This window comes from Rhinopithecus bieti, unplaced genomic scaffold (assembly GCF_001698545.2).
Source record: "Rhinopithecus bieti isolate Rb0 unplaced genomic scaffold, ASM169854v2 scaffold_22548, whole genome shotgun sequence".
NCBI lineage: Eukaryota > Metazoa > Chordata > Mammalia > Primates > Cercopithecidae > Rhinopithecus > Rhinopithecus bieti.
In genome coordinates, this window is record NW_016810469.1 from 1553140 (window position 1) to 1575193 (window position 22054).

The 22054-nt window shown below is 50.2% G+C and overlaps 1 protein-coding gene across 2 annotated transcripts in view; it reads left to right on the forward strand.

Annotated features, from left to right (window-relative positions):
• GRIK3 (glutamate ionotropic receptor kainate type subunit 3) overlaps positions 1-22054 on the forward strand; it is a 238062-nt gene that overhangs the window by 153655 nt on the left and 62353 nt on the right. For both annotated transcript variants that reach the window (XM_017892128.1, XM_017892129.1), the window contains exons 3-5: positions 3718-3975; positions 12218-12399; positions 14771-14824. In XM_017892128.1, the coding sequence (XP_017747617.1) occupies positions 3718-3975; positions 12218-12399; positions 14771-14824 (494 nt within the window). The remainder of the gene's footprint in view (positions 1-3717; positions 3976-12217; positions 12400-14770; positions 14825-22054) is intronic.

Consider the following 22054-nt stretch of genomic DNA (forward strand, 5'->3'; position numbering starts at 1 on the left):
GAGTTTACAGGATGCCCACAGCCTCAGGCTTGGGCAAGCCCTGGACTGGTGTCACTCACTGTTATCGTCTCTTTCATGTTGGTACCCAGCTCCCATGGTTGCAGAGTGACTCACACATGGACTCCTTCCTCAGGAAGTGCCTAATCTGAAGGGGACAAGGTGGTTGGGGAAGATAAGCAACACCCCCAGATGGCAGAAGAATAACACGAATGGGCAGTGAGGGTGCAGATCTGAGCATGGTCTCCTTGGGGAGAGGGAAGTGAAAAAAGAACTAGTCCTAAATTTGACAATTCACGAGCAAACATGGAGTTCCTGTTTTTAAAGCATTTATTATCACTGTGGTTTGTCTCGCACACTCGCTCACACCAAGGGCTACCCAAGGCTTATTGACTTGAAGGTGATAAGAGCAGGAATAAGATGGTGCTTCCCCGACTTGGCTCCCAGTCCCAGAACTACAGAAGCACCAAAAGGATGATGTGCCTCCTGTTGTATGTGCTCTCTTGCACCTGGCCGTGGCCACAACGAATACTGGGTCACCCAGGAGATGCCCTCTGTGCTGGCACTGCTGCTGTTCTGCCCCGTGTTCCAGGGGGCTCCAGCAGACTCCTAACAAAAACTAGCCAGCTCCTCATATTACTATATCTTTCACCTTGCCCATAAGTGGCAGTGTCTGGTGTTCCCGGTAGAAGTATAGATTTCAGGAAAAGTAACTTATTTATATAATATCTCCCATTTCCAGGAGGCAGTGGGAGTGGTGGATGTGAGTCTACAGGAAAAACACACCAAGATCACATATTCTGATGAATTCAAAACTACCCTGTATCTCTGGATCAATCTGGACCATCCTTAAGCCCAGGCAAGAGGGACCCTTTCCCAGGGCCTGTGCTTTGATGTCTTGCCTTCTGCCTCCTCTGGTTGGCCTTTCATCCCGGGACAAGGAGTCAGTGGGACCAGGGGACACACCCACCAGGAGCCTGTGCCCTGCCCTTCCAGACTTTCCTCTAAGTATCTAGAACCTTAAATTTCCTGCCCACTTGGCCCTAAGCCCACTTCTAGGACATGCATGGGCCTCTTCCTTGGGTCTCTCTTCCAGAGGGAAAGCCATACTTCCAGAAGGTGCACTTTTAGGTCCTAGGGGTGAGTAAGGGGCAGCTGTTTGCAGTGGGTGTAGACAGTGTTTGGACATAAGGACTGGGGTGTCCACAGAGAGTGCAAGGCCCCTTATGGTTCAGGATGGAACCAGTAGTCAAAGAGAAAGTGGGGGATGGGGTCTTGGTGCCACCTCCCTCCATGTCACTGTGTAGGAGAAGTCTCCATTCTCACCTGACTTTCCAGATTGTGATGAAGGTCCATTTGTCAAGGTAAGAGAAAAGGACATGTTTCATTTAACAGTTTTTTAGCTTAACTAACAACATGTAACTATTTAGCCATATGGTATGTGGGCTTCCACTTACACTCTGGCCCTGGGCCCTGCAAATCTTAGGGGCAGGCCTGTGCCCAGTGGATCATTCCCAGAGGCCCTTGAGGCAGCCAGGACGTGTCTGAATCCAGTGTATTCATTCCTGCTTCATTGTTCTGTCCTGCCTCCTCCTGTGTGCATCAGATGTCATACGTGTGCACGTAGGGTCATTCCCCTGTCGACAGGTAGATGAGCTTGCTCATCCTCTGTTGGTGAATCTCTGATGGTTGCAAGTGACAGAAAACCAAAACCTAAATGGCGTAAGTCTTGGTTCGTGCAAATTATAAGTCCAGGGTTTTGCCTGATCGGCGACTCTCTCTTGGATCTGCTCAACCCACACTGACTGTGTTCACAGACAGTCACCCCTGTTTCTATATGAGCACAAGACGGCTACTGCAGCTCCAGCTCTCAGTTCCTTGAAGGTTCACTTAAAGAGGGAGATGCCCCTTTCTCAGTCCAGTGGATCTCATGGCATCCCACTGGCTCTGACTGGCCCACAACTGTCCTCTAAACCCATGGCTGTGAACTAGAAGGTCAGTGAGTGGTTTTCTGGGTGCAAGCCACATTCTCTGCACCAATGGGTTGACAGTGGAAAAGAGGGGTGAAGCCCCAAGGAAAATCGGAGACGATTGAGAAAAAAAGGGAGAATGCCTCCTGGGGAGCTCTCCCAACTACCCCAGAATGACTCTGAGAGGTCCCCTTTTAATGGATCTTTTAGGCAGAATCCCCCATTTTGAGTCCCAGCTGCCCTGGGTCTGCTCATTTGATGCTCTGCTGTGCCCACTGATGTTCGACCATTCCAGACCAGTGGAAAGCATCTGTTGCCTCACCTGCCTAAGTTTTTGGACTTCCCCAAGAACCTGAACTGTTTGAAGGCAGTGATTCAGCATTCGTTCAATATTCAGATGATGATTCGGCACTGTTGATACAGCAGTAAACTACATAGATCAAGGCCCTGCCTCTTTGGAACTTACATTCTACTGGGAGGAGAAAGTCAACCAATGGACAAGACTTCCAGTGATCGTTTAATAAGGAAGGAAACAAACAGGGCATGGGGGTACAAGGATTGCGATTGTAAATTGCGCAGTGATGGCCTCCCTAGTAAGACACAGACACAGAGGCCTCAAGGAGGAGGAGGAGGGAGTCTTGAGGCTCTATGAGGGAAGAGCATTCCAGCCAGAGAGAACAGCACGTGCAAATAGGCAGGAGCGCACTTAGCATGTTCAAGGAGCATCATGGAAGCCAGTGGAGCTTGAATGCTGTGAGGGAGGGAAAGAAGGATGGGAGATGAAGTCAGAAAAGTGGTGGTGGGGACAGGGAAGGGAGGAGCTGCAACAAGCAGGATCTCTGGCCACTGTTATGACTTTGGCTTTTGCACTGAGGAGCCCTTGGAGCAAAGGAGTGACATAATCTACCTTACACTGCAGAATTCTCACCCCAGCTGCTGAGTGCAGAATAGACAGGAGGGAGGAAGACTGAGGAAGCTTCTGCAATAATCCAAGCAAAAGATGATGGATGGTGGCCTGGATCAGGATGGGAGTCGGGGCTGGGAGTGGCAGAAAGTGGTCAGGTTGTGATGTGTTCTGCAGGTGAAGCCACAGGAGTTGTTGATGAATTGGGGTGTGGGATATGAGTGAATGAGGAAAATCAAGACCGAACCGTGGCTTTTGGCATATGGGTCCAGGGACAATGGAGCTGCTGTTTATTGAGGTTGGGGAGGCTGGGAGAAGAGGGGATCCTGTGCTGGACATGTCAGATCTGATGTGCATGTCAGTTATCCAAGTGGTGATGTTGGGTAAGAGGTGAGATGCACAGGTCCAGGGTAGGGAACAGGCCGGACTGGAGGTTGAAGTTGAAGCATCATCAGCCAGCAGATGTTTGATTCTATTTGTTTCTCAAGTTCCCCCCAGAACAGGACCTGACACAGAGCTGGTGATGCTAATCCCAGGATAATAACATGGAAGGTGGTGATCACTTCTTTGTCATGGGCACTTCCAAGGAAAAGGGATGTACCCTGGCACTGTGCTCTAGTCTCCCACTACCATGTCTTTCCACCTTCATGTGGTCTTGCAAGGCAGGGACTGTTAGAACCCCCGTTTTTGGATGAGGAAACTGAGGTTCAGAGAGCTCATCCATTGTGCACCCACCGACGGTTCCAGTTGCTGTTTTTCCCACATGTTTACAGGATCATCAACGTCACTGTCCCCCTACCCACAGCCCCCATGCTGACCCCTGTGGTGACCTACCCTCTGTTACAGCCTGTGACCAGCTGGCGCTGGGCGTGGTGGCGATCTTCGGGCCGTCACAGGGCTCCTGCACCAACGCCGTCCAGTCCATCTGCAATGCCCTGGAAGTGCCCCACATACAGCTGCGTTGGAAGCACCACCCGCTGGACAACAAGGACACCTTCTACGTGAACCTCTACCCCGACTACGCCTCGCTCAGCCATGCCATCCTCGACCTGGTCCAGTACCTCAAGTGGCGGTCGGCCACCGTGGTCTATGATGACAGTACAGGTGGGTGGCCAGGCCTGGCTAGGCTGGGTGTAACGGGTGAGGGGGGCACAGGCCCAGGATCAGGCTCTTGTCTGTTTGTCCAGCACAGCTGCCCCTGGGGAAGAGGCTGTGTTCCATACCCCAGTTCCACTCGGTTATGCTGATGTTCACCCCTGCACCCACTCACACTCCATGTACCCCAGCCACACATCTCACTCAGCCCCAGCCCACCTCACCCCTGCCTCACACTCACCTCCTTCTCTAGCAGCACAAGTGTTCAAATCTGCACTGAGCACCCACCCTAGCAGCAGCACACACATCTGCAAGCCACGCCCACACCTGCCCATGCTCTTACATTCACACATTTCCATCTGCTGCAAACACGTCCACCCTCACACTTGCACATTCACACACATAGCTTACGGCGTGGCCTAGTGTTAAGTGTATACACACTGGAGCCAGACCACCTGGGTGTAAATCCCAGCTCTATCACCTGCTGGCTGTGTAGCCTCTTTGTGCCTCAGTTTCCTATAAAATGTAAATCTGTAAAATGTGGGATTACAAGATGACAGTGACAAGCGCTGATATGCAGTGAGCACTGAAGGTTGGTTCTTCTCATCCTCCTCACACCTGCACCTGCCACACACACACTCTTCTCTACCCTCACTCACACACAGAGACACCTGCACATGCCCAGCTCTGCTCACACACACACCAGCCCCTGCCATACCCACTTGACCACTGACCCCAGCTAGGGCCAAGCCTGCAGATGTCAGCACCAGGCTCTTGTCTCATCCTGCCAGGACAGAGGGAGGAGATGGGCTCTGGGGCCTATAACTGTGAGCCGCGGGTCTAAAGCTGGGCTCCCTGATGTGGCTGCACCTGTCCCACATGCTCTGCCAGTGGGAGCTAATGCTGCCCACATTTTTCTGGGTAGGACCCACCAGACCCACTCCTGCCCTGCCTTCCAAGTCCAGCCTGGACCCTGCCTTCCAGAAAACCCTTGCTCCAATGTGATACCCCCTGCCTCTCAAGTCCCAGACCCTTAGAGAGGGCCCAGAGCACACACTTAGCAGATAACCACCAACAAATCCAGCAAACGCACTCTGGCCCTTCCTTTGGATCTCATTCGTTGCTGGGAGCTGGAGATACTTGAATAAACAAAACCCACTCACTCTGTCACCCAGGCTAGAGTGCAGTGGTGTTCACTGTCACCTCGACTGTCTGGGCTCAAGAGATCCTCCCACCTCAGTCTCCCAAATAGCTGGAACTATAGGCATGCAGCACCACACCTGGCTAATTTTGTACTTTTGTATAGTCAAGGTCTGGCTACGTTGCCCAGGCTGGTCTCTAACTCCTGGGTTCAAGCAGTCCTCCTGCCTCGGCCTCCCAAAGTGCTGGGATTACAGGTGTGAGTCACCACACCGCACCAAAACTCAGTTCTTGGTCTTGGCAAGCACTACGTTGTAGGGAAACACAAACAGGGGACAACATAGCCATCTCCATGAATGGCGATGTCTCCATGTAGCTGTATGTACAGAGAGCTAATGGTCTGCCATAAGTCACAAAAAGAGCAAGCAGGGAAGGGAGAGGGGAAAGAAGAGCCACTGAGGGCACTGACCGCTGCCCAGTCCCTGCCTTCATCCTTAAGTCATCCTTGTGAGGGTGTGTGGGGCAGGGACAGACCTGGAGAGTCCTCTAGAGATGGAATTCATCCATGCTTCTGGATTCATCTCCTAAAGAAGGCTACTGTTTACCTGCTGCAAACCAAGTGGTGCAAGTGTGATCTCATTTCATTTCATGTAAATCTCATAATAACTCCCTGGAGCGATGAATTGGAAATGAGAAAACTGAGACCCAAAGAGGTCACACGCCTTGTGCACTGTCACCCAGCTAGTGAGTGCCAGAGCCAGCACGCACCTAATAGGCCTCTTTGAGCCTGAAGTCCATGCTGCTAGCCCGCATGGAGCTGTTTCTTCTCCTCCTCTTTATTTCCGAAGACTTGAGTCCCAAGACATTTCTTAGCCTGGCCTCTTAAGAGAGAGTGACCTTGGCAAGTCACTTAACCCATCTGGCCTTGCTCTGCCCACATGTCAAGAGCTGCTGCATCCAGCCTTGAAAGAACCCTCCGCTCTCAACTGCCTGTGATTCAATGTCAGCTTTTGATTACCTCCTAATGGGGACTGGAAATAGTAGGGAGAGACTCCCTCAGAAAAGACAATTGGAAAGCTGTTTATTTAACTCAGGCTTCTACAAGCATCTATTGAGTTCCTGCTATTTCCAAAGCACCCGACAGGGATCCCCAGCCCAGCTTATTCGCCCCAGCACAAAGACCCTGCCATTGAGGGGGCACCCCTGCCCACCTCCCAGCCACTCCAGTGTTTCAGCTGCATTGTGGAGTTGTTTCTTAATGTACCACTGTGAATGGTTATCTGTCGATGAGTCTGTTTCTGCTTCCAGGCCAGAGCTATCAGTGCCTCCAGGATCTAACACTGGGTCTGGTACAATGTAGATGTTTTTCATTGTTTGTTTCACTGAGTTGGATTGGATTGGATCAGATTAGATTGGATGGAATTGGAAATCAAGTTGAATTAAACCCTAATTAAATATTGAAGGAAAGAGTATACAGGTGAAGAAATGAAGATGTTGTTATCCTGTCTTCTTTTAAAAAGTTAATCTGAGTATAGAAGAGTGGGTGCCTGCCCAGAGGTCGCACGTAATTCTAGGCAATCAGACCTAAGAATGAAACAGCACATACATTTAGTCAGAGCCAGACCGCTTGGGGAGAGGAAGCTCTATGGCCTTGGCTGGTCTGAGCTGACTTACCAGAGGAGGAGCGATTGCAGCAGGGCCTTGAGGATAGGTGAATGAGGAGAGGAATCACAAGGGAATTACAGGTGTAGGGGATAGCACGAGCAAAAATTAGGTTGGACTGTACCTAGCAGCTTTACCAAGAGGACAGCCTGACTAGGGGAGAGGATTCAGGTATGGAAGGCGGGAGGAAAAAGTCAGATTAACAGAGTGTACCTGGCTATGCAGTGTCTCTGATGTCCAGCCTCAGAGTTCAGGTTTTATCTTTAAAGCAGCCAGGTGTCATTGAGTATTGCTGAGCAAAGGAGTAGAATAATCAAAGCAGAGTTTTAGAAGGTGGTTCTAAGAGCAATGCACAAGGAGGGTTGGAAGGAGAGCCTAGAGTAAGGAGACTAGAGCACTAGATCACAGGGGGCTGCACTGGTCCAGGCAGGAGCAAAGGAGGCCAGAATTCAAGGGGTGCTTGGAAGAGGACATGGGGCCAGAATGGAAAGGAAGAAAGGGATATGAACAGGGTAATGTTGAAGACATGTAACTGGAATGTCGTGGGTACAGAGTGGTCAGAGCAGACACTGACATAGTCTAGAGGGAGGGTGGAGGAAGTGGCTTTGCAGAGGAAAAGGTGCTTTGTCGTGATGATGGATGCTATGCTAGCAAAACTGGTCAGAGCTGATGCTCAGGTCCGCAGCTCCTACCCACAAGTGCCTTTAGCGCTGACTATTAAGTACATGTCACTTTATTCTCTGCTCTGATGGCCTGGAATTACCTGTGACCACTGGGCGGGCACCCACTCCTCTGGAATACAATTAACTTCTCAAAAGGAGATAGGATAACAACATCTGCATTTTTTCATCCTTATACTCTTGCCTTCAATATTTAATTAGAGTTTAATTCAACTTCATTTTCCATTTGATTCAGTTAAATTCAACTCAATTCAGTTCAACAAATATTTAAAACATAGGGGAGTCCATGGGGCAGTGGGTTTGGTCAAGAAGACAATGTGTACTAGGGATTTAGGGTTGGCGTCAGTCAAATAATATAACTTTGATGATGTATAGTGGATAGAAAGAAGTGTGCTCCCAGAATCCGGATATGTCAAAGGGCAGGACAATGTATGGGTCATCAGACCCATGGAGTGGGAAGTACTGCACAGTGGGCTTTGGCTGTGTTTGCTTTGGAGATTGTGTCCATTAGGATGTTTTGGCTGCAAGTAACAGACAGCCCAACTCACATTGACTCAAGCAATAGACAGTTATCTCCCTGACAAGAATTCAGGAGATGGGCCTTTCCTCGGCTGATTTAGCAGCTTGGCAAAGTCAGGGTGCTGGGTCAGTATTGCCACAGTTCTCTTGGCCTTCAGCTCATAGCCACAATAGGGCTGCTGAAGCTCGGAGCATGCAGTAGGTGGCGTCCAGGAGGTAGGGGCCAAGGGGATTTTTCTTCTTCATTATTTATTTATTTTAGAGACAGGGTCTCACTCTGTCACCCAGGCTATAGTGCAGTGGCACAATCATGGCTCCTGGCAACCTTGAACTCCAGGGGTCAAACAGTCCTCCCACCTCAGCCTCCCAAGTAGCTGGAACCACAGGCACATGCCCTGCTAATTTTTAAATTTTATTGTAGAGACAGAGTCTTGCTGTATTGCCAAGGCTGGTCTCAAACTCCTGCCTTAGCCTCTCAAAGCACTGAGATTATAGGTATGAGCCACCATAACCAGACCAATGAGGTTTTTCTTAATGTGACTCATGCCTCTTATCAGAGAGGAAGATCTGTCTCAGAACCTTCTAGAAGACAATCCTGTATAGCTCACTGGGTCCATGGCTAGTATTCTAGACATTGTCAGATGGGAATGGAATTGCCACTGATTGGCTCCTGCCAATCACAAGTCATTTCATGGGACTGGTGCATTGTCACCCAAACACAATCACAGTTATTTTAGAATGCTAGAAGGGAGTGCATTTGTTATTTCTTTCTATAATAATGCTGTGTAACAAACCACCTCAAAAACTCGGTGGCTTAAAATAATAAGCATTTGTTTAACCACAAGTCCGCAGGGTCAGTGATTTCTTGAACTTCTAGGTCATTTTTCTGGGCTCACCTGGATCACTCACCTGCTTGGGGGTCAGCTGGCTGTTGGTTGATCTAGGCTGGCTTGACTGAGATGGCAGGTGTACTCGGCTCTCCACATGTCTCTCATCCTCCAGCAGGATAGCCCAGGCACATTGTCATGACAATTGCAGAGGGGCAAGAGAATAAACCCAATGTACAATTCCATTTCAACCATTTGCCTGCATGGTACCTGCCAACATCCCACTGGCCAAAACAATTCACATGGGCGAGCCCAATTGGAGGGCTCTGCAAAGTTACATGGCAAAGGGTGTGGTTATAAGGAGAGGTGAAGAATTGGGGTCACGGCTGCAATCTCCCTCAAGGGAAATGGCTATCGAGGAGGCAACCAGTGTTTGCCCCACGAGCTTTGTGCCTAATCTACTCTATGCATAAAGACAAACTCATCTTGAGGGTGAAAGGATGGGATTAAACAAACAAACCAACAAAACCCTAGGATGAAGAAAAGGGCCTCAGCCCAGGAGCCAAAATGTTTTTGGGTCTCTAATTATGATTCCCTAATCACTTAACCTCTGTGGGGTCACTTAACCTCTGTGGCCCTCAGGATTTTTATCTGTAACATTGGAATGAAAATCCTTGTTCTATATGCCTTCTAGGATTGGGAGATGGTTAAATAGGGTAATAAATGCAGAAGCGCTTTGTGAGTGAAAATCAGGATTCCAACAACCATGATTCACTGCAGATATTTTAAGAGAGATTGATTAGGGGAGCAGCCAGGAAGGAAAGCTCATCTCAGGCAAACAAAGAGAGCCTAGTCCTCTGTTGGGGTGGGCTGAGAGGAGCCTCTGGTCTCCTTTGGGAATACACTGATGGGAAGGAGGGCTGACATTTGCTGCTGGAAAATGTGGGTCACCATGCATTACACGGGGCGATGTGCTTGGCTGACAAGAAGGCCCTGGTGGCCTCTGCTCCAGCATCCAGCCTGTCCCAGTCCTCATAGCCTGGGTCCCCAAAGCCCACATGCCTGCTGATGCTGCACATAAGCCTCAAAACCAAACAGGGAGGAGCAAACTGTGCACCCTGGACCTCACGGGGTAACAGGTGTGAAAGGGAAGCATCATTCAGCCTAATCAAGAATTTCCGGGATACATTGGGCGGGGGATAGCCTGTGTGTGTGTCTGGGGATAGCTAGCTTGTGGCCTCCCCCTTCTATATGAAGGTCAACTGATAGCCTCTTCCACCTCCCCAACAAGTCTGGTATTAGGAAGCACAGGGCACCTGTTTGATCCAGACCACTCCGGGACTCCAGAGCGGTCTCCCAACTCCAGCACATGGGTTTGAGTTTTCAGTGGGCTGGGGGCTCCTGATGCCCAGTCATGGCAAAGCTTGTGTGGAAGCACTTTAGGAAGCTTAGGTTACAGGCATGTATTTCTGTCCCCGAAGCAAAGTGAAATGATGGACACCAATCAGATTGCTTTCCTGATGTCCAGCCCTCAGGAATGGGAATCATTGCAGAACAGACTCAGGGGTGTGTGCCAGAGATTGTTTTGGAAACTGGGACTCTCTACTGGAAGGCTTTTGGAGAAGGCTATCTGAGTGGGGTCAGGGGGACTCTCCAGATAGAGTAACAGTGCATAGCAAATTTTAATCCAGTGCAAACTGGCTTAAGCAAAAAAAAAGTTGGGGTGGGGGAGTAATTTGGTTTCCTTTACTGGAAAGTTTGGAGCTAATTTTAGCTTCAGGCACCATTTGATCCAGAGGCTGAAGTGAAGATCATTAGGACGTCTTTGCTACTTATTCTCTCTGACATCTGTCCTGTTGGAATCCTTCTCAAGGTCTACGTAGAGACCCCAGACTTACAACCTCCCTATTTGAAGTTGGGTGAAAAAGAGAGTGTTTCTTACCCTCTTTTTGTGCCAGTTGCTCTAACACAGTTTCTGGGAGTCGACGGTATTGCACCGCTCTCTGAGTCAATACCTATTCCCAGGCTGGGGCCACATGCTTTGCCCCTAGAGCTGGCGATGGACCCCTCCTGAGACACAGAAACTAAGAGTCAGGGAGGAGATTTTCCCCAAAGGAAAATCAAAGTGCCATTAGTGGCCGGGGCGGCAGTAGGGGGCAGGGGTGGAACATACTGTGTGAACTATGCGGCCAGGACCGGACACTGAGTCCTGGGGATGACTAGGGGCCAAGCAGGCAAGAGGGGATGGCCCGCTTGGGACCTGGCCCTGTGCTGGCTCAGCTTCTTCTTTGGAGGGGAGGAGGGGACGGGAAGCATATAGAGAGTAGCAAGCAGGCTTGCTCCCAGGCTATGCAGAAAGAAGTCAGCAAAAATGGACCTTGAAATAGGGACAGAAACGAACTTAATTAGAGCTAAGCAAGCCATTTGTCTCCAGGAAGTGACATTTAGTCTTCCCTGGAAGTCCCCAGATTAAGTGGTTTTACAAAAATGCCAACCAAGGTAGAGGATAGATTTTTCAGTGGGGAGGAAAAAAAAAAAAACAAAACAAAACAGTAAGTCAATCCAATTATGGAAACTTTTGTTGAGTACCACCTGAGTGCCAGGCCCTGTGCTGGAGGTGGTGGGAACCCAGCCCCAGATATCAAGGTGCTGGTGGCAGGATGAGGTGGTGCCAGAGGAGGCCAGTGCTGAGGGAAGAGGCCACTGAGTTGGAGGAGAGGGTGATCTTTTCTGGACAGAGCAAAAGAGGAAGGCTTCATGGAGGAGGTGGTTGCACTGAACCTGAAAAAAAGTGGGTAAGGTTTAGCAAGGCAGCCTGCCTTTAGTGGGGACGAGGGTGAGACGCAAATACCTCCTGGCATTACGCAGTCTAGTGGTTGGTGCAGGTTAGTACCACTGAGGCTGGAGCTGCCTTTTGTGCCCATATCCTGAAAGCAGCTCACTGGAGATGTTGAGGGAAACCATGTCCCATGTCTCACAATGTTGGGGATGGGTACAGAAGAAGAAGGGTGAACTCTCATGTAGGCCCTGAAGGCTTTACAGCCATTCTAAGTTAGAGAGGAGCAGATGGGTGTGGTCAGTGGGAATTTGCTATCTGTGCCTACCTTTGAATCTACATATGTGTGTACATGCACCAGGTGTGTGCACAGGCCTTGAACGTCTACATATACACATGTGTGATAAGCCCCAAGTGTATTCCTGCCCATATCACATGGCACATGGCATGTAGCCATGTGTTTGTATGTGCGACATATATACAAGTGTTGTCCATGCACGTGCACAAGTCTCTGTGGGCCCAGCTATCTGTCTGTGTGTGTCTGTTAGACTGTGCTATGGGCATGGTTGTGCAGCACGCCGAGTGGATGCCTGGAGCTGTGGATACATGCGGTACACATGTGTCTTTTGTGCTCCATGGCCCCTCAGGGCTCATCCGACTGCAGGAGCTCATCATGGCCCCATCAAGATACAACATCCGCCTGAAGATCCGTCAGCTCCCCGTCGACTCTGACGACTCGCGCCCCTTGCTCAAGGAGATGAAACGAGGCCGGGAATTCCGCATTATCTTCGACTGCAGCCACACTATGGCAGCCCAGATCCTCAAGCAGGTGTGTGAGTGCTGGCCAGCGGGAGGAATGATTGGGAGCTGCTGGCCACTTCTCCCACCTCCCCTTCCCAAATGCAGGTGTGATGCTGCCAGATCTAAATTTGACTCCTAGCTCTGCCACTTTCCTGCTATGTGACCTTGGGTGGTCACTTTGCCTCTCTGAGCCTCATTTTCACAAGCAGCAAAACAGACACTGCAGTCTTTACTGTGTGAGTTGGCGTGAGGATGGATGATCTGCCCAGCCAGGCCTGACACAGGGAGAGTGCTGAGTAGACGCAAGTTTCCATCCCACCTCAGTGCTTGTTGGAGGCAGAGGCTGCCGGGAGATGCCCATAGCCACACAGGAGCAGAGCACTCCAGGAAGCAGAGAGGCCTCAGATTCTCAGGAACAGCCCCCAGAATGCCTCACTGCCTCTTCCAGTGACTAATTCCCCGTAGCCCACGGCACTTGGTGTTACTCTCCTATTACTGGAAGGTTTATCGAGGCTCTCGTACCATCTGCTCAGCTCTGCAGTGAAAGAGGGGGAGGAGAATGGCTCTCAGTCCCAGATGGGCCTTCATTCCCAAGCACAGCTCAGCATGGCCTGCTGGGGATGAGAGCCAAGCTCCGCCAGTCACCTAAGAAAATAAACAGTGAAATCGCCTACCACCCCCTCCAAGGGTGCCACAGCTGAAACCAAAACCACTGATTTGAGCTGGTGCTTTGTATAAAAGGCAATTATGTCATCCCCGAAAGCATTTCTGGTGATTGGAGGTAGCATTCTGTGGGGCTTTGACACATGACCCTCAGGGTCCAGGTGATTTAAGGGGTGCAGGAGGAGACATGCTGAACTGGGACGTTCTCAAGGCCTTGAGGAGCTCAAGTCCCATCTTCCAGTTGGGCCCCATCAGGGGTGCCAGGCCTGAATGGCAGCCTCTATCCCCAGCTCCCCCACAAAGGAAGCTCCTTTATGCCACACTTAAAAGGCTCATTTGAGGGTTTGAGTTCTGCTTCTGCCCTTTTACGTTGTGTGCCCTGGAGCAAGCGACCCAGGAGTCATTCCCCTCCTCTGTAGATGGGGTTCATAATCCCCGTCTCATACCATTATGGAGGCTTCAGTGCAAGGAGGAAAACATCAGGAGTTTCTTCTGACACCCAGCAGGCAGTTGACACCTGGCGTTGGGCATCTTTCAAGCTGCTGTCGAGGAAACACACTCCCCAGAAAGCCCATAACCCTTAGCCTCCCGGTCAGCTGTGCCCGGTGCCTCTCCTCCCCCTCCATGGCATATGTAACAGAGGAATGGTGACAATCACGGCTTTGGTTTACTGAGCAGCTGCTCTCTGCCGGGTCCATGTAGCTCGTCATTTACCACCACAATGGGAAACAGGGACAATTCTCATGCCCAATTTATAGGTAAGGAAACTGAGGCTCAAGGGGAAAGTAATGGACCCAAGGTCATCCAGGCAGGAAGCCAGAATGGACTCCCAGGTCTGTCTGATTTTAAAACTTCTGGAATTAGAAGTGAAGATTCTGTGCTCAGCCAAAGCTAGATTTAAACGAAGTTAAGCCAATCTGCTTCTTGCAGGACTTCTCTGAGCCTTTAAGGTGCTGAGGTGGGCTGTGACTCTTCAAAGGTGGGAGGGAATGGGCAGCATTTGCAAAGTGTACTTGACCCGGTGACATTTTCCCCCAGAGCCCTCTGTGGGCCCGGCATTCTGAGGAACTCTGTAGAAAATGCATTATAGTCATTAGTATAATAGATTATAGGCTTCTAATAACATACATAAACTATAGATAATGTAGACTTCATGATGACGGACAGTAAGAATTCCACAGTGGCCATGTGGCCTGCTTTGTGGTCAGCCAGGATTAAGGGAGCAGGGATGTCTCAGCCCTTCTTGGGGAGGCTGAAGACAAACCTCCCAGCTCAGGCCTAACTGGGCCAGGGGGTTAGCGGGGTTGGCGGGAAACATACTGCCTCTGGATACAGGACAGGGAGCTCAGCTGAGTGGAGTCCAGGGCACTTAAGAAGGCAGCCTCGGACTGATGCCATCAGCATTTCTCTTAAGTGTGGCAGGCCGAGAGACACTTACTCAAAAGAGGCAGCTAGACCCCACAGGCCCTGCAGAATTTGGAATCTTTGAAGAATGTGACCCAAAAATCTGCATTTTAATCTGTCCCGGTGACTTCACAGCACACTCCAGTGTGAAATCAACTGCTGTCTGCCAGGCAGTCATTGTCACTGTTCAGAGGTGGTCTCAGAGGACACCCCACTCCAAGCAGCCAGCCTTTCCCAACCCACTGCCAGTCCCATTCTCAACCCTGGGTGGGGATTGGGGGAGGGCTGCTCAGAGGTTCCCTGCTGATCACTAACGCTCTGCTTTTCCGTAGGCCATGGCCATGGGCATGATGACTGAGTACTACCACTTCATCTTCACCACTCTGGTAATGTACCTCTGGGTCCTGGCACAGGAAAGGGGTGGGACTCTCTTGGATCAAGGTCATTGTGGCTTAGCCTGGGCCAGCCCACTGAAGACAATTGCTGCAGCTAGAGGAGACCCAAGCTGGACTTGCTTCCTCAGGCTGCAGGGGTGGCCCCGGGCAAGGGCACAAGTATGTCTTTGTGACCTGCCCACTTTTGAGAGGCAGCATCATGTTATAATTCAGGACATGGATTCTGGAGTGAATGTGAACACCAGCTCCTCTGCTCACCACTGGTGGTTCCTTGGCTACATCACTTAACCTCCCTGCCTCAGTTTCTCCCTCTGCAAAATGGGCTTCTGCCTCCTGGGATTACTGTGAGCACCAAATGAGTTAATAAGGTAACACGCATTGCCTGGTACATGCGGAGTTCTGGAAGTATTCATTACTATGATTATCATGACCCTCGGTTCCTAACCCACACTTCCCCACACATGTCTCGGGCTTCACGGGAATTGTCACTTTGGATTCCATCCTCATTCATACTGAAGTCTGCCCACTCACTGTCAGCTAGCCCAGCCCACCTACAGGCTCCAGATGGGTCCTGTCCAAACTCTGAGAACATTTAGGGCCATTTAAACCCATTAGGATAATTAGCTGTGGCCTGAGATCAGCAGAATAAAGAGATTCCTGTGCCAAAAGAGCACCCACCCTGAGCCATCCTGCCTTGCAGATAGACACCCTCAGACCCTGCTGGGGCCCTGGGCAGACTATTCCACCCATCCTGGATCTGGGGCGAGTGACAGCCTCACTGACCGCCCTGTCGCTTTTCAAAAAACCTCCTGCAGTATGTGTCAATCCAGCCACTGCAGCCCTGCAGACCTCTAACCATATTCATTTATTTATCCAGCACCCAGCTAGCTTTCCCTACCCAGCACCTAGGAGCCCCTAGGTTCCAAGGGTCTGGTGGAAGGTGGGAAGTTTGAGGCAGTCTTACAGAAAAGCAGATCTTGAACTAGGCTTCAAATGGTCCATAGGAGTTCACCAAGGGAGAAAGAGGAAGGGCATTGTATGCAGAAGGAACAGCATAAGCGAAGGCCAAGAGGCAAGTTAGCTCTTCGTGGTATGCAGGAGCTGGCTTGATCCAGCGGGTGACAGCCAATTGCATTATCTCCTCCTAAGCCGGTGTCATGTTGGTAGCTTGAAATCACTGTGATGGGAGAGCTTACACGCGCTCACACAATGGAAGTGAGCAAATGCTACAAATAAGGGCCCCTCCCCCAGAGAACTGGTTATTAAGCACTTATGCTCCCTATAGGCCCTCCCTCTGCACCCTGTGTCCACAGCAGAGCTCAGGGGCCACCCTGAGATTCTCCTGATCCAGGGCTCAGAACTGGGGACCTGCCAGAAGCCATGCTGGGAGAAAGGGATCCTGGAAGCTGGCGACTGAGATCAGGCAGGGTGAAGTCAGCTCCCCTGAATCCCTTCTGGATTTCCGACCACCTAAACTGGCTTCTTCTTGCCGTGCTGTCTCCTGGAAAGTCAATGGAGGCTTAGCATGAGGCTACCAGACCCCTAAAACTCTACCTCTGTCCAGAGCTGGGAGCAGCGCAGAGGAGCAAGACTGGGAAGGTGGGTGGGGCACATTCCAGGGGTCCACAGCCTTCTCTCCACTCATGGCAGCCCTCCCTATCCCATCCTGAGATCCTTGGGTGCTAAGAACAACTCCTGGACCCAGGGACACTAGGATCCTCTCTCTAAGACCTTCGATCTTGAACCCAGTGGCCAATGGCATTAATGGCCAGGGTACTGGGGTCACTGGGATGGTGCCTTCCCCAGAGTCTTGTCCTGGAAGGTCAGCCAGGCTGCAGGGCTGAGGGGCCAAAGCTTCAGGCCCTGCCATTTGGCCAGCTCAAGGACCCACCCCCTCTGGCCTTGGAATGAGGCTTGAGCCAGGCAGAGATGCTTTTAATAGGATATTTACAGCTGGGACTGGGAGCAAGGCCCAGACAGGGTTTAATCACAGGCCCTGTGCGTACAGAGTGGGTGGCAAGGGCAGTACTCAGGGTGGGTGAAGGAGATATGTACATTTTTTTCCTGCTCTGACCACACCCAATTCTACCGGAACCTCCCAATGTCCCAAGGCTTTCTGCTTGGTGGCCCTATCTTGTATTCCACGTTGGATCCATCTCTGTACACCCCTCCCACCCAAGTGCCTAGCTCAGTGCCCAGGACCTTAGAGAGCATTCTTTCTCTCTTCCCACGGGCAGACCTCAGCTGATTGGCCAAGAAGTAGTCATCTGTCCCAAGGGTGGTTTCTGCAATCTTGCTGTTGATACAACCCCCACACTGGGAGCATTTAGCTATGTGGAGGCCAGTCATTTATTTGCCACCAAGACTGGAAATCGGTGAGTGGGGATCAGGGATGCTGGACATTCCATGATGGGCAGGATTCTGGAAATGAGTCGTCCAGCCACGGATGCCTATGGTGCCCCACTGAGAAACACTGACTGATAGATACTCAGCCAATCCACAACTGGACCCGGGAAAGTGGGTGATAATCAGAGAAAGAGATGGTGAGAAGAGGCAAAGGAGGAATGGATGGTCAATTGGGATATGATATACCCAGGGCAGCTGTGGTGTGCTAAAGTCTCTAGGGAACAGAGACTAGCCCCAGCCAGTGTCCATTTTTCTTCATTTTCTTAATCATTCATTGATTCATTTATCCAGCAGCCATATACAAATGCTCTCCGAGGTCCTGGGCGCTGCACTAGGCACTTGGGTGGGAGGGGTGTACATAGATGGATTCAACACAAAGCTCACAAGCTGGCGGCTTCCTTCGTGTGTATAAGAATCAAGAACTGTGCCCAGTTAACCTCTCTGTCCCCAGCGCCCTAATAGAACCTGGCACATGGTAGGTGCTCATTAATGTCTGGATGGATGGACGGACGGACGGATAGATGGATGGATGACTGCAATGCAATGTGGAAAGTAATCAGTGAAATTGTCAACACATCAGAGCAGTCAGTTAAAACCACTCTGATGCCAGTTGACCTGAGTTAGAATTGAGACTCTTCCACTCCCTTGGGCAAGTTACTTAACTTCTCTGTGCCTCATTTTCTCATCTATACAATGGTGACAGTAATATTACTACCTCAGAGGATTGTTACACAGAGTGCATTGACATCATAAAATGCTTAGAACAATGCTTGGCACTTATCACTGGTTAAGTGTTAAATAAATAACTCCTGCTCTTGCTTTCTGTGTGCTCAACATACCCCATCCCATCCAAAATTCAGAACAACTTTCCAAGGGAGATAGACTCTCCCAGTTTTATAGAAACGTGGAAACTGAAACTCGAAGTCACTCTGCAAGAAAGGGGAAAAGCAAGGATTTTTTCGCAGCAGGAAGCTGTCCAGCTCCAGAGCCCTCTGCTGAAACCTACCATGCTGAAAGTCCACAACAAGTGTTCCCTGGCCTCCTCTGGCCGGCTCAGATTCCACACAATGCCTGGCCATGTTGGTTCAGGCATAGTAATTGAGGTCAATGGGGAAACGGAGCTTCCTGAAATCCCAGCAGTGCCCATGCTTCACCAGTTCCAAACCCCTCTGATTTTAGGACTGGACATTGTGGCTCACACCAGTAATCCCAACTCTTTGGGAGGCCAAGGCGAGGGGATCGCCTGAGGCCAGTATAAGATCAGCCTAGGCAACATAGTGAGACCCTATCTCTACAAAAATAAAAATATTAGCCAGGCATAGTTGGGCAGACCTGTATCCCAGCTGCTTGGAAGGCAGGCTGAAGTAGGAGGATTGCCTGAGCCCAGGAGTTAGAGGCTGCCGTGAGCTATGATTGCACCACTGTACTCCAACCTGGGGGACAGAGCCAGACTCTGTCACATTAAAGAAGAAAGCAAGAAGAAAGCCGTCTAATTTTTCTCTTTACGCATTTGAGGCCAGCAGCAGGGCAGTTTGCACTCCCCATTGACTGGTGGAGAAACCTGGCATCAGGCACTGCCCGAAGTTTCATAGCAGGTCAGTGACAAGAGGCCTTGGCTCCTGACTCCCGGTTCTGTCCGTGGCTGTTCCAGCTTACTGTCCTTCCTCCCCACACAATCTGAGGGTCAGAAAGAATGGACCCTTCCAGGGAGGCACAGCCCCTGCAATACACACAGTTCTGCAGTGAAGTATGGGGCGGGGTCTACCAGAGTATCTCCCAGCAGAACCCCATCGGTCAGAGCACCAGCTGTGTCTCCCTGGTCTTCTCCCTCAGTCATATCCTGCTTCTGGTCTTCAGGATCCTCTTCCAGCCCTGTTGCTGATACCTCTGCCTCGTGTTCCTCCCTCTTTGTGCCCATTGGTCAGTTGTGGCTTATTCGGGAGCACAGTGGCATCTGGCATTTATCTCCTTCCCTTTAGGAAGCCCACATCACCAACTCTTCGCCTCTAAAAAATTCTCCAAATTTGCTTCTTCCATGCAGAAGACATTTTAATTACCCCAGCTGCCATTATCTGTTCCAACCAGCTTTGAGCCATTCCCAGATAACCTCGCATTAATCAGCCCCAGCTGAGCCCCTGGTACATGTCATGTGTAGGTAAAAGCCTGGAGGTGAAAAAAGAATTATAATAAATTAATAGATAAGCAATCACAATTAATGCCACTTCCCGGCAATAACAGTTATATCATGGGGAAGATATTTTCATCTGTCATTCCTTAAGGCGATGTTTTCCAAGCTTCAGCTCCTACCCATTCAGACCCAAGGGGTGCTAATGAATTAGTCTATTATGTTATGCTGAATGTTTCCAAAAGGTCCCTCGTCGATACTGAATTCAGTGTGTCAACATTTGGCATCGAGAACGCAACTTTTTGCCAAGCAGTAAGGTTGCACACAGTTCACAGTGTACAGCACTTGGGGTCTTGGCCCTGGGCAGTCTGAACAACAACAAAAAAAAAAACTGGAGCTGGACAAAACAGCCTCTTCACCAGCTCCCCATTGTCATTGTCCTCGTGTCATGGGGATGGGGGCACTCTGTGCCTCGGGCCCTACAACACTTTGCAGCTAAGCCCAGGCTCAGGGATGACAGGGAGGAAGGTGATCCCAGGCACTGCCACCCCAACTTGCCCCCTCCTGGGTTGTGATCGGCTACAGCCTCTGTGTCAGTCTCAAAAGACCAAATGCTGCCTCTGGAGACCAGAAGGGCTATTTCCATCAGCACCCAAGCCCCCACCAAGGCCAGAGATGCTGCTCTTCACACTGAGTCAGGTTGGCCTTTGGTTACCTAGATAAGGGTGAATCGAGTCATGGAGGCCCTGGGCAGTCTAAAGCTTTGGCATCTTTCAAGCCTTAGATATCAGGTCAGCACTGAATTGGAGAAGAGGCTGAACGCCATGCAAGGAAAGGTGAGGAGGGCGCCCCCTGTAGGCAGAGCTCAGCTTCTCTTCCATGGCCGCAGTAGGTCAGCCCTGGTACCAAACTTGCATAACACCACTGTCCAAAACGAAATCCTTCCAGCTCCCCAGACCCTCCTGGTTGAAAGGCAGTTTGGGGAAGATCTCATCCTCCACCCGAGGCAGTTTACCAACCCACTCCTAAACTTCCAGTCTGTAGATAACCCCGAATTAATTAGCCCCAGCTGAGCCCCTGCTACATGTCATGTGTAGGTAAAAGCCTGGAGATGAAAAAAGAATTATAATAAATTAATAGATAAACAATCACAATTAATGCCACTTCCCGGCAATAACAGTTACATCATGGGGAAGATATTGGGTTGGTGCCATTAAAAATAATAATAAAAGTTGCAATGACTTTTGCACTAACCTAGTATTTTCATCTGCCATTCCTTGAAGCTCCCCCTGAGAGGAGGATGTGAAACACTTGTGGCTACATTCCAGGCTCTTCCCGGTGATGTTTAAGTGCCCCAGGAGCCAGTCAGTTGGCTGACCCTTCTTTCCACTTTGAGTAAAAGGAATATTCAGCCCACAGCTCATAGGGGAGACAGACCCAGACACAAGCAGTTGTTACCAGTGGCGTGAAAGCCCAGAAGTCTCAGGATAAGAGCAGAATCACCTCTGACCCACTCTGTTGTGCATGTGTACGGGAGCAATCAGGAGAGGCTTCCTGGAAGAGGTGACGCTTGAACTGATTCTTGGAGAATAGCTCACCCAAGGGAGGTCAAGAAGACAGACATTCTCGCCAGGAAATAGAAGGCATACAAAGGTGCTGGACAGAGGAATGAGAAGCAGGATGAAGGGGACAGGGTTCAGCGAGACTGGGAAAGGGAGGCTAACGCAGTTGGGTGCTCTGGGACAAAAAATGAGAGAGGGTAGGAAGGAAAGTGAGGCTGGAGGGGTGGAGAGCTTTGGAAAACTGTACTAAGGAATTTGTACTGTATTCTGAAAAGACTACAAGGAGTCATGGAAGTATTTGAAGTGTGGAAATGACAGGCTTGGATTTATACTTTAGAAAGATCCCTCTAGTCCCTGCCTAGAGGTGACTGCCCTGGCAGTGGGCATGAGTTGGGGGCCGGGCGGTCAGAGCCTCTGGGTAGGAGGAGATGCGTCATCATAGGGGAGAGGGAGGGCTCTGGAGCTGGGTAGCCTGCTGTTGACTCTCACTCCCCAGTTACGGAAACTTGAGCAAAAGGCCTAATATCTGTGTGGTTCAATTCTTTCCCTCCTAGTAGAGTGGAGTAATAATAATAATCATAATAAATATAAATATAAAATATTATAAATATAAAATAATAATAGCACCCTCCCAGTAGAGTGCCCATGTAAATCAAATGAGTTACTACAAATAAGGTACTTTGAACAATACCTACCGTAGTTCTGAGATTTGTAGGTGCTCAGTAGATGTGAACTGACTGTGACTGTTCTGATATTGCCAAGAGGAGTAAGGTAGGAAGACCCCAATCTATGCCTGCCCTAGGGGCTATACTCAGTAGCTGTCGCAACCTACTGCCAGACGAGGCAGAACATAAACATGTGTCAAACACATACGTGATGTTTAATATGTCCCAGACATGTTCTAGGGACATCTACAAACTCACTTCTTTTTCATGACAACTCTATATGGTAGGTGACATTATCAACCCCATTTTGCAGATGAGGCAACTGAGGTGAGGAGAGAGGGTGAAACTGGAGCCTAGGTGGTCTGGCCCGTGTCTGGCTGCCTCAGGGAGCCGCCCTGGAGGAGCCGAGGGAGGGAGACCTCTCCTGGGATGTTTATTCTCTCCCCTCCTTGCCGCCCTTCTC